This window comes from Rattus norvegicus, chromosome 3 (assembly GCF_021556685.1).
Source record: "Rattus norvegicus strain SHRSP/BbbUtx chromosome 3, alternate assembly SHRSP_T2T, whole genome shotgun sequence".
NCBI classification, from domain to species: domain Eukaryota; kingdom Metazoa; phylum Chordata; class Mammalia; order Rodentia; family Muridae; genus Rattus; species Rattus norvegicus.
In genome coordinates, this window is record NC_141536.1 from 6,764,999 (window position 1) to 6,776,862 (window position 11,864).

The following is an 11,864-nucleotide window of genomic DNA, read 5'->3' on the forward strand; positions in this document are numbered from 1 at the left end:
GCCTTCTCTCCAGTTCAGAAGAACCCTCGCTTCCTCGTAGCTCAGACCTATCCTTTTCTTCTGTAGCTTAGAGTCCCCATGCACAGCTTTCTGACTTACCTGAACTGCCCCTTCTGGGTCTGCTGAAGGAGAGCTTGAGACAGTAGTGTCCGAAAACTGGACAGGTCAGTTCCTCTGGGGACCTTCAGGGGCACAGTAAAGTGGCACTGCACAGTGACAGTCACCAAGGATTCAGGGTCCTTTGTAGCTGTTCCCTGAGGACAGAAACCGGGCTGCTTAGCCTTTAAAGGCAGGTTTGTTTTTGGACCCAAGGAATCAGAGTAGAGACTGGGCTGAGAGGTCAAGGAGAATCTGAGGAATGGCCTTCCTTGCTTTAAGTGGCTGATGAGGAGAGACTGGAGAGCAGGACAGCTCTTACCTCAGCACTAGAGGAATCTTCAGAGGGGCCCGGGACAGGCCCTCCAGTTGCCAGCAAACTGTCCCATAGGCCAGGGCTCATGTGACCACCTTTTCATAAAGGAGACACTTTGGAGTAGAGGAAGGGCTGGCAAGTAGCTGGCCCCGCCCTAAACTTCCCTTAAGGGACAAGTGACCATGCCCCAGCTCTCCTGAAGAGGCGCTCCCTACCCCTTGTGCTCAGGACCCTCTTACACACGGGTGAGGACGACTGGAGGCCGGCTTGCTCCACCTGGGAGCTCTGCAAAGATAGACAGACAGTAGTTAGAGGGACTGTACAAGTGTGGGTCCTCACTCAGGCCACCTGCAGCCATCATGACACATTTTGTTTAGTTGGTTTTGTTACATATTACACTAAACAAAACTATTTGTGTACACATTGTTCAAAAGTCATTTACGTACAATTTGAACACCTGCCAGGGTTTTTACTATTTAGATTGCCAAGATTCCTTCAGGTACAATAGGGGCTACACCCTTCCACTTAAAAGCATGTTTAACAGGATGTTGAGAGCCTACTCTGTATATGAAGAAGCTACACAAGCCTGTTGTGGATAAGGGTAAAGTATAGACCAGGTAAGATACTTTGCCAAGTTTCAATAGAGTTAACCTTTTCCTTAGAAGTTTGTAACTCACACTTCAGCCTTTACACTCGGGAGGGCTTTGCTCCAAGCATGGCCTCTTGTATTCTGTCTACACAGATCTGTACCATGAATCGAGTAGAATAAATGTGCATAGCCTTCTTCTCTGTTCCCTCCTCTGGAGTCCTCAGCCCACACTTGAGTTGGTAACCTGGTTACTCTCTAGTACTGGTGAGTGCCCTTGCTAAAGGATGTCTTTCCATTGTTTGTGGTTTGGTGGTGTTTCCTAGACATTCCCTGGTGGAGTTTTACCTTTGTTGGATTTGTATAAACGTGTGTGTGTGTGTGTGTGTGTGTGTGTGTGTGTGTGTGTGTGTGTGTGTGTGTGTGTGTGTTGCCTGAAGGTGGGACCTAGAGTACAGGGGTCTTGAGGTGGTGGATCTGGACTTAAGAGAGAAACTCTCTGAGCTCTGACCTAGCACAGTCAGTGGTTAAAGATATAGTCTGGGAGTTTGGCCAGCAGTCAGCAAGAAGTCATTAGCCAAACTTCTCTGGAAATTCATGGGAGGCCCAGACCATAGGCACACCTTGGGACAGGGCTGAGTCTCCGCAGGTCTAGAGTCCACAGGTTGCCCAGCATCAGTGGTGAGTCAGCAACTTCCTGGGTCTTCTATCAATCCCCAAATCTCAATGCTGGCTTCTCCATTGATCCTGAGAGGCTCAGGATAGAATCTTAGGAAGTCATCCCAGCCTAGGATGCCCTGTGTTAGAGAGGAGGTGGGGACCTTAACCCTCTGTGGGACACTCATGAATGTGGCTTGTGAACTAGTCTTAAAGAAACACTACGGAAATGTACCGTGTGACCCTTATGAAGCTTACAGCCCAGGACAGGAGCTGGCAGATGCAGGTTTAAGTCCCTGGGGATTTTGAGCATAGCTGTGAGGGTATAATTGCTCATAAGGACATTGCACCGTTGGATTGGCATGAACTAAAGACTGGATCAACTGGAACTGACTGTCCTGTGACTTGTAATAAGCCCCTGTCAAACCTCTTCAAAGTGCTCACCACTTGCACATGGGGCTGCCGTAGCGAAGCAAGGGTTCCTGCCTAACTCCTCTTCACAAGGGCTCTGAAGGTTTCCAATGGCCAGGAAGGAAGGCATTGTTTGGTCCTTCTGACCTGTCTTTCCCCAGGCTATCAAGTGATTTGATCACCGAATGTCCAACAGAGGCGCCAATTTCCTGTTAACAGCCACCCTCTGGTCCCTGTGGTAGGTTTGAATGTGTACCAGTGAGTGGGCCCTACCAGCCCCATGCCTGGTATGGCTGACTCTTGCCATAGCCATGGCCTGGTTCTCAAGGAGGCTGCTTGCTCTCTCAGCTCAGGCTTAGTCTTTGGCCAATAGCAGTGAATACACGAGAGTGACCAGCCATCCCTGCCTGGCCAGAGATGTGTCTCGAGGAGAGTAGGAAGGTGATGGGTACCAGCTCTTGGAAGGTTTAGGTTTCGGGCCACAGGAGGAGAGTACCCTGATTCTCAAAGCTTTCCACCATGGGGCTCAAGCCCATGGCTCATTCCACCTAAACCTTGTTTCTGCAAAACCAAGCAAAGTTAGGCCTGGGTCTGCTTGATGCCTACACATCTACCTGCTGAGGCTGGATGTCCGAGTTGTGGTCATCAGGGATGACAGAAGCCACCACCTAGTGGGCACAATAATACAGCTGGATTAGGGCCCCACTCGTCTGCTCCTCCAGGTCCCCAGTTCCCAGCACCTCTCTGGCTTTACTTTGCAGGGTGTGGGCTACATACACTCTAGCCCAAGCCTGCTGAACCACTACAGCTAAAACAAAACAAAATAACCCAAACGTATGACCAAGAGAAAGTTGTGCTAATAATATCAACTTAATTTAGTATAACTTGTTCTCCATATTTTTCATTTCTTGTAACCGTCTCCTGCTGTGCTCATGGACGCTGTTGAGTGGACAAACACGCTCTCCTCTCCACCTGTACTGAGTTTGCTTCTGGGCACACTCACAAGCAGCGCGCACCTCAGGCAGCTGCTCATGGTCACATAGTGTTGGCAGGTCCAGCGCAAGTGACCGTAGGTGTGTGGCCAGCCCAGGGGTCATCACTGCAAAGCCAAATGGCCATTCTTGGTGATACTGCTAGTGACTGTTTTCTTGAGTCTTATATTTGGAGGCGGGATACTCACCACAGCCTGTGGTTTAGGGGGCTGATGTAGCCTAGGCTGGCCACCCACTCTGGGACCTTGCTATTTATGCAGACGTATGGAAACAGACACATGAGAAGAAGAGGCAGACACTGGCAACCTCTGGGAGAAGAGTATGGGGTGAAGGCGGGACCAACCAGGGTTTCCCATCAAAAGGCCTGAACCCTCCTTGAACTGACTTCCGATAAGTTCTGCCTCCAGTCTGCAGCCTCGTGTGTTAGTACTCACCCCAACCCTAGGAGCCTTGTGTCCACTTTCTACCTTCTGACTTTCAAGTGGCCTAGATTATACCCAACTGTCCTTGTAGACACACGAGATGTCCAGTGCCAGCACCAGCACACCATGAGCAGGATACAGCTATGTTCTGGCAGCTGGGCCCCTGAGCTGGAAAACACCCTGGTGTTTTACCTTAGCCTTGCCGAGGAAATCCATGGGCTCCAGATGTTTCAGGTATCGCCGAGGAGGCTGGAAGACCTCCCCCTTGGGCACTTGCCGCAGCTGCAGTGGTACCTGTTTCTGGAACATGTAAACCAGGTTAGCCACAGTTGCAAGAGCCCTGAGCCTTGACACAGCAGGGGCTGCCTGGGCTCCCATCACATGTGATGGTACAGGAAGTGCGAGGCCCCCAGGCTACCTCTTGCCATGTTTTATAGTCTTGAAGGAGTGAGCTATAGAACCTACCTTCAAACCAACCTGCTCTCACCTGCACTTTGTCCATGGCAGCCTCCAGGGTGTCTTGGGCCCCCTCTGGCCGTTTGGAGATTGCTTCTACTAGAGTATTGGCAGCCTTGGTCCAGAGCCCTGCCTGGCACTGCACTGATGCCATGTTATATAGGACCTAGGACCACGAACAGACATGACGGGGGGCCAGGACCCCCAGGTGGTCCTCACACCAGCTCCCCAGTTACAATAGCTGAAGGTTCTTCTGTATGTTCAGCTGATGCTACCAGGCCACCTGCTGCCCGACCAGCTCAGGTTTCAGATGCCAAGTTCTCATGCCCTGGATCTGTTTAGTCCTGGGGGGACCATGTTTTGCTTTGGACTATTCTGCTTGAAGCAGCAGAAGTACCTCTCCCTTTACCTTTTAAAGTGTCTCCCACGGGGAGGGGGTTGAGGGGGAAGTTAGAGAGATGGCTCAGTGGTTAAGAGTACTTGTTGCTCTTCTGAAGACTTGGGTTAGGTTCCTAACTCTCCCACGGTGGCTCACAAAGTCTCCCTTAGCTGACACCCTCCCAATTCTGTACCCTGCCACCACCATTAACTGCTCCCTCCACCTCTGAGTCAGTACTGTATGTCTACAGATTCCTTCCCATTGTCAATGCAAGGACACTCAGAACCCCACGTGCAATGAAACAGAGCATTCTCGTGGGCAAAGAGGACAGAGTTAAGGCTATCTTACACCCTCTGTGACAGGCAGATAAACTGACACAATGCTGTGACCCCACTCTCCCTTCACCCGGAGAGGAAAGCACATACCAAACTTAAAACTTTGCTACAAGGGGAGAAACCCACCTACTCTTCTTAAGGCTGTGTTCCTGCTGTTTCCTCCGGCCCAGCTGTACATACTGAGCCAACCGCCTTCCCCCAAACTGTCTGTCACCTTGTCATGGTCTTCAAGTGCGTCCTGTCTTTATCCAACATGAGCCCATGCTGGCTGGCTCCACAGTGTGAGGAGTCCACTCCCTCCACTGCCTCCACTGCCTCCACTCCCTCCACTGCCTCCACTGCCTCCACTCCCTCCACTGCCTCCACTCCATCCACTGCCTCCACTGCCTCCACTCCCTCCACTGTCTCCACTCCCTCCACTGCCTCCACTCCCTCCACTGCCTCCACTCCCTCCACTCCCTCCACTGCCTCCAGTGCCTCCACTGCCTCCACTGCCTCCAGTGCCTCCACTCCCTCCACTCCCTCCACTGTCTCCACTCCCTCCACTGCCTCCACTGCCTCCAGTGCCTCCACTGCCTCCACTGCCTCCACTCCCTCCACTGTCTCCACTCCCTCCACTCCCTCCACTGCCTCCACTGCCTCCACTCCCTCCACTGCCTCCAGTGCCTCCACTCCCTCCACTGCCTCCACTCCCTCCACTGCCTCCACTCCCTCCACTGCCTCCACTCCCTCCACTGCCTCCATTCCCTCCACTGCCTCCAGTGCCTCCACTCCATCCACTGCCTCCACTGCCTCCAGTGCCTCCACTCCCTCCACTGCCTCCACTCCCTCCACTGCCTCCAGTGCCTCCACTCCATCCACTGCCTCCACTCCCTCCACTGCCTCCACTGCCTCCATTCCCTCCACTGCCTCCAGTGCCTCCACTCCATCCACTGCCTCCACTGCCTCCACTGCCTCCACTCCCTCCACTCCCTCCACTGCCTCCACTGCCTCCACTCCCTCCACTGCCTCCAGTGCCTCCACTCCATCCACTGCCTCCACTCCCTCCACTGCCTCCACTCCCTCCACTGCCTCCACTCCCTCCACTCCCTCCACTGCCTCCACTCCCTCCACTCCCTCCACTGCCTCCACTCCCTCCACTGCCTCCACTCCCTCCACTCCCTCCACTGCCTCCACTCTCTCCACTCCCTCCACTCCCTCCACTGCCTCCACTCCCTCCACTCCCTCCACTGCCTCCACTCTCTCCACTCCCTCCACTCCCTCCACTGCCTCCACTCCCTCCACTGCCTCCACTCCATCCACTGCCTCCACTCCCTCCACTGCCTCCACTCCCTCCACTCCCTCCACTCCCTCCACTCCCTCCACTGCCTCCACTCCCTCCACTCCCTCCACTGCCTCCTTGGGCAATCAAAGAGCGAGGGGATTCGGGGCTCCAAAATCTTTGGCTGGACAAAATGCCTCCTTCCACGTGGCCCACCATGACAGCAACACCAACATCAAGGAGAAAAGCCCTGGCAGACTCCACAAGACAAGACCTAGAACAAGCCAGGACCTCAGACTGTGTTATAGCCCCCTATTGCAATGTAGGGCCATGGCGGAACCTTAGAACATCCATGAACCGCAGGGCCACAGACCGCACCTCTAAGCCCCAGCAATACTGCTTGGCGTCCAACCTTCACACGAGTCAGTGCCCACTCACCTCCCAGGCTTGCAGTTTGAAGTCCAGACCCAGTTGTGTGTAGTCAATGGCAGCATTGCCCCTCAGCTGTGCCAGGGCCAACTGGAAGTCGGACACAGCCTCCTGGAGCCTGTGGGCATCAGGGCTCTCTCAATAGCTACAAGGGAGTTGCTAAGCCTCCGCGTTAGCTCTGGGAGAACGGTAGTACTCACTGCCGTGGGTACTCAAGTCCAGGAGAGTGTGCTTAATGGAAGTTTACTGTCTAACTCTGCTTAGCCACCTTGAACACCTGATCGCTGTGCCTGACAGGGGACCATGCCTACAGCCCCAAACCCTTCCAACTGTTCTGTGCAGTCCTTTTCTGCCTCTCAGGCCCTAACCTTATGAGGCCTTCATTTATCTCTGGACTTCCAACTGTGGTTGAAATCCCTGTCCCTCACTAGATATTCCACTCCCCCAGTCACCACTCCTGGGCACTGGAGCCTGCAGCCCTGATTATCTCCTCCGTTCCTCCTCTTAGAGAGCTGGGTGGCCAGGCACATCTTGGGATAAGCCCTGGTTTTCACATTGGCACATTGACTCTAAATGCAGTGATCTTACTACTAGAGACATAAGGAGAGAACCGGAATGCTGAGAAAACACTGTAAATCTTTATAGGGACAGGAAACATGGGGCGGGGGGTGCTAACCAGAGCATCCTCACCCAGGCTGGAGGGGATCCAGAGGACAGACAGCAGGAAGTAGGAGCAAGCCTGGGTTTGCAGAGACAAAGAACCGTTTATTAAGGAACGGGGGATACTGCCGTGTTCTCACCTCTGCAGCTGGAAATTGGCCACTCCCCGCTGGAGGAAGCCAACAGCCATGCAGGTGTCCTTGGTCACTGCTTGGTCAAATGCCTAGGGACAAAAATGTGTGTGAACACCAAACCCAGTAACCTAGGGACTCAAAGCCACAAACACAAAGGGAAACGTATCAACAGATAAGGGCTGTTGCACAGTTAGAGCCTGGAGCCTGTGTTCTTGCATGGATTTCTCAGCTGCCCCAAGCACCTCACAACAGGCTCAGGGCACACCACCAAGGCAGAGAAACCCAATCTGTCCACCAGGAGCACAGAGCTTGAAGAAAACGCCCCAAAACGTCAGTAACAGTCATCTCTGAGAGACAGGACTGTGTAAATTTGGGGCTTTCCAAAATCTCTTTGCAGGGGCTAAAGAGGGCTGGTCTTCCAGAGGTCCTGAGTTCAATTCCCAGCGAGCTCATCTCACAAGCATCTGTAATGGGAGAATCCCCACCCACAAAACACATTAATAACTGTTTTAAGATCTCTCTTGGTAGGTCACACGGAGTGCACACTAGGTGTGTACTAGAGTCAGAGCCTAGAAGCCTCTGTGCACAGGAACTGCTGCACTTTCCTCATGCCATGCCTGGCCAGGTAGAGGGCTGGCTGGGAGCTGGGGCTGACTTTGAAGCTTTTCCATGCCACAGTCAGCCTGGAAACGCCATGGCTGCTCGTAGTAGATTCACCCAGCACCTCAGGCTTCACACCGACAGGCCCAAGTGCAGCCTTCTCAGACCTGCACACTTGGATTTCCTTATTGCAGTTATTCCACCAACTTCTTACGTTTCCGGGTCCAGCCGGTGTGCCTACGCTGTACACACAGACGTTTTATTGACTCAAGGCAGTGCCCGTTCTTCTTGTGGTAGAGCGTTTCAAACTCCTGTCTTGTGAGGAGGTGAGCGTGTGACTCACCGTCACCACCTGGTAACCGATCATTACATCCCCTTTCCTGGACAAGAACCTTTTGTTGTTCCGTTTGGCTTTTAAGACAGAATTTCTCTGTGTAGCCCTGGAATTCACTTTGTAGCCTAGGCTGGCCTCAACTCTGTTGCTTCAGACTCAGAGATCTGCCTGCCTCTGTCTCCAGAGTGCTGGGATTAAAGGCAGGCATCACCATGCGTGGCTCAAACAAAACCCTTTTAATGAAGAAACAGTAAGGACAGATGAATATGGAAGAGGTTGGCAAGGTGGCTCAGTGGAAGGACACTTGCCATCATGCCTAACGACCTCAGTTTGATCACTAGATCCCACACGGGGCAAAGAGAAAACAGACAAGTTTTCTCCTGATTTACACACACACGCACACACACACACACACACACACGTGTTTTAATTAATTAATTAATTAATTAAAACTCTAAGAAAGAAATGATAAAGAGACTATCGCCACGCAGCTGTCTTCCTACTCTCACCCTTGTGCTCCGGTGTCTTTCCTTCTCACCTGTGTGGTGTTCACGTAGGTCTGCACTGTGGTCAGGGTGCTGAGGGTTTCTATCACACACCCAGGAATGGCTAGAACTTTGATGACCGTGAAGTGGGAAGGCAGTGCTGCCCCCTCTACAGTGTGCTCCCCTGAGTAGGTCTGCTTTGAGAAGCAGGTGGGAGGCATGCGAGTGCTCAGAGGCGGGAAGACAGACTGTGTGACACCGACTTATCACACGCATCTGCTAAAATCTGTGCCCCCCCCAACCCCCAACACACACTTTCCGTCCCACACTCACCTTCCGAGAAAGAGCAGAGCCCCTGCCTGCTCTGACCCAGCCACTGCCAGCCTTTGAGTATGCCCCTCCCTCAGTCCTGAGCACCTGAGCCTGGGCATGCCAGACTTGGTACAGAACTGCCACATTTAGCTTATGTGGCTATGGCGACTGAAGATACCCTGTGTCCCATTCTGGTCTCAACCAAGAGAGGGGTCTCCTAACCACAAAGCTCCAACCTGCCTCAGGCAGTCAGTAAGACAGAAAGAACATTAGTGAAACAACCTCTAGGAGAACGGCAGGGTAAAGGGCAAGGATTCCTCCCCTTTCTAGGTGGACTGTGAGGTGCAGAAGAGCGTGTTTTTCCTGGGTGCTCATTGGAAGATAAGGTGTCACGTCTGCAGTCACATCTTCATTTACATTCCGCTATAGGCCTCCACTAAGGATTGGGGTGCGGGATCTGTTTTCCAGTCCTGGGGCGCTTACCCTCAGCGCAGCCTCGGGATCCCCTGCCATCAGGTGCACGCAGCCCATGTTGAAGTACATCTTAGCCAGCGGCTCCCGGACATCTGAAAAGAAGCACAGTGCAGAGTCCCAGTCTTCGCGTGCTACGGCCAGTACGCCCCGGTGCCAGTCCCGTATCTGATCCCCTAGAGAGCTCATGGAGTGAGGACGCCTGCTTTGCGGCGAAGGAAGTTAGCGATTCTAGCTGAAGCGCGCGGGACAGGAAGAGTGTGCCCCACAGAAACTGGGGGACCGTGGGCCAGGGGCAGGGCCAGGGGCAAGGGGACCAGGACAACAACGAGAAGCAGCTGGTAGCAAGCCAACTGGAGTTGTGACAATCTGTCCTTGATACTGAGTAGATGGTCCAAGGCCGAGGCCCCTCTCTCACGCCCCGCCTTGAACCACTTAGCCTGAGAAGCGGTCTTCGATTACTTAGCCATGCCCCTTCATCCCAGGCAGCTCAGCGCCAATGAGGCCACAGTCATCTCCATATGGACACGCCCTCTCCACCTGTCCCGCCTCCTAGTTCTTGCCTCCTTCCCTGTTGGCCACACACCTTACTCAAGCCAAGCCCACTCCATCTTTTTCCCAGCAAGCTCAGAACTTAATTGGGCCGTGGCTGGGCCCCTCGGCGTCTTTTACGCCAATTAGCAGAGTGTTTAGGGGAAAACCGGGCGGAAGTGCTGCAGCAGCCGGGCCAAGGTTCCGGGACCAGTGTGGACCGTGCACAGCAGAGCTCCCTGCCCCAGAAGTCTGCGTCTGTCAGGCTAGGTGGGCAGCCTGATGGAGAAACAACAGCTCAAGGGCCGGTAGAGCTCGACCTCCGGCCCCGCCTCTTCGAAAGTGACCGGGTGGGCTTGGAGACTCCGGAGCTACAAGCTGAGCAGGACTGGATGCCATGTGACTAGCCAGAGCCCTCGGAAGCGGGGTTGAGGCTTTGGAGTCCATGGTGGTGCAGCCCACGAGGGCTTTCTCCACTAGTGGGCGCTGGCCTGGCTGCCCCTCTCCCTTGGGAGTGTGGCCACTGGGACTTAGTCTTCTACGCTGCTCTCCAGATGGAGAAAAACTAGCCCTTGGACAGGATTGCATCTTGTATAGATGGGTGGGGCGGCCCAATATAGACTCTGCACGACACCAGGAAGTTGATGTCCACTTTCATAATCCTGCTTGGATGGGGTCCCCCACAGTATGGGAGTCATATGCCTTACCCAAAGATGCTGATACAAACGTTAATCTCTTCTGAACTTTTCTCCCGGACACTTGGAGCACCATGGCTTGACCAGACCAGCTGTTGAAATTAAGCACCACAACACCCAATCCAAGCAGCTAGGCTCAGCCGAATCGCCGGCCCATCACCCTTCCCTGCCGGGTTGTTGATCTCCTGTGCTCAGAGTCACAGTTGATTGTCTTTCCTGTGCGACTCTGGCCAGCTAAGTTTCCATGCCTTCATGTGTGTCCTACCCAGGCTTTTTATGAGAGCTGAATGAGCTCTCACGGTGTCAGCAAACTGCTGGTTTGTCACCCTGAGCGGGGGTTGGGGGGTGGGGTTGGGGCGGCTCTGTCTCCCTTGGCATTTCTCTGTGAGCTGAGTTTCCTTAAACTGCTGCCTGGAGTGCATGAGTGTTGCTAACCTGCCTTCTTTAAGTCCTAGTGCAGCCATTCTACCTCAATACCCAGATCCCGAGTTGTCTCCATGCAGGCTGGGCACTCTCCCTTTATTTGGCTCCTCTCCCTCTTGCTTTCTCACTGCCCCTTCCTGGAAGCCCAGCCTAAACTCTATCCCTGCCTTCCTAGCCCCATCTGCCCATTTTCCTTTCCATAGGTCAGGATTCTTTCTAGAATGTTCCATAGCCCATATGGTGGTTTGAATCAAAATGACCCCATATTCTCATATATTTGGATGCTTGGATCCCAGTTGGTGGAAATGTTTGGGAAGGATTAGGAGGTGTGGCCTCATTGGAGTGGGTATGCCATGGGGATTGGGCTTTGAGGTTTCAAAAAGCCCACACCATTCCCAGTTAGCTCTCTTGCTCTCTGTCTCATGCTTGTGGGTCAAGAGCCTCTCTCAGGGCTGGAGAAATGGCTTAGCAGTTAAGAGCACTAACTGCTCTACCAGAGGTCTGTAGTGCCACAGTCTGCCTACCTGCCACCATGCTCCTGCCCTGATGGATGTGGACTCATCCTTAGAACCATAAGCCCCATAATTTTTTTCTTCTCTAAGTTGCTTTGGTCATGGAGTCTGCATAGCTACAGAAAATTAACTAAGACACCCCACTTTTTCTGTTACATGGTATACAACATGGTCCCAAGTTCTCTAAGGATTTCCTCCTGTTTTCCGATGAACCCAAAACATCAGTCCCAGTGATTTTCCCCTGAGCATGTATGATGTGCTCTCCATACAGTTGTTACATGGACCATCATAATGACCAGGTAGCTTACGTTTAAGCAGACAGGAGCCCGGTCACGTTCCGGTCATGGTGTCCGGCCCAGAGGGATGC

The 11,864-nt window shown here is 53.2% G+C and overlaps 2 protein-coding genes across 14 annotated transcripts in view; one reads left to right on the forward strand and one right to left on the reverse strand.

The window, feature by feature from the left end:
• The window catches only part of Entpd8 (ectonucleoside triphosphate diphosphohydrolase 8), a 9,873-nt gene extending 9,861 nt beyond the window's left edge, over positions 1–12 (forward strand). For all 4 annotated transcript variants that reach the window (XM_087654186.1, XM_087654185.1, XM_087654184.1 and 1 more), the window contains one exon: positions 1–12. This exon is cut by the window's left edge and continues 679 nt beyond it. The gene's annotated coding sequence lies outside the window, so the exon portion shown is untranslated.
• Noxa1 (NADPH oxidase activator 1) overlaps positions 1–10,840 on the reverse strand; it is an 11,688-nt gene extending 848 nt beyond the window's left edge. The window contains exons 1-10 of one of the 10 annotated variants that reach the window (XM_087652533.1): positions 10,575–10,840; positions 9,349–9,431; positions 7,141–7,223; positions 6,350–6,458; positions 3,968–4,102; positions 3,673–3,780; positions 2,681–2,734; positions 652–697; positions 419–507; positions 100–254 (exon numbers count right to left, since the gene is read on the reverse strand). In XM_087652533.1, the coding sequence (XP_087508659.1) occupies positions 100–254; positions 419–507; positions 652–697; positions 2,681–2,734; positions 3,673–3,780; positions 3,968–4,102; positions 6,350–6,458; positions 7,141–7,223; positions 9,349–9,431; positions 10,575–10,638 (926 nt within the window). In that variant the 5' untranslated portion in view covers positions 10,639–10,840. Of the gene's footprint in view, positions 1–99; positions 255–418; positions 508–614; positions 698–1,621; positions 1,796–2,680; positions 2,735–3,672; positions 3,781–3,967; positions 4,103–6,349; positions 6,459–7,140; positions 7,224–8,886; positions 9,220–9,348; positions 9,838–10,574 lie in introns of those variants that run through there. The other 9 variants (XM_087652532.1, XM_087652535.1, XM_087652534.1 and 6 more) reach the window with 9 other exon arrangements.
• Positions 10,841–11,864: the final 1,024 nt, after the last annotated feature.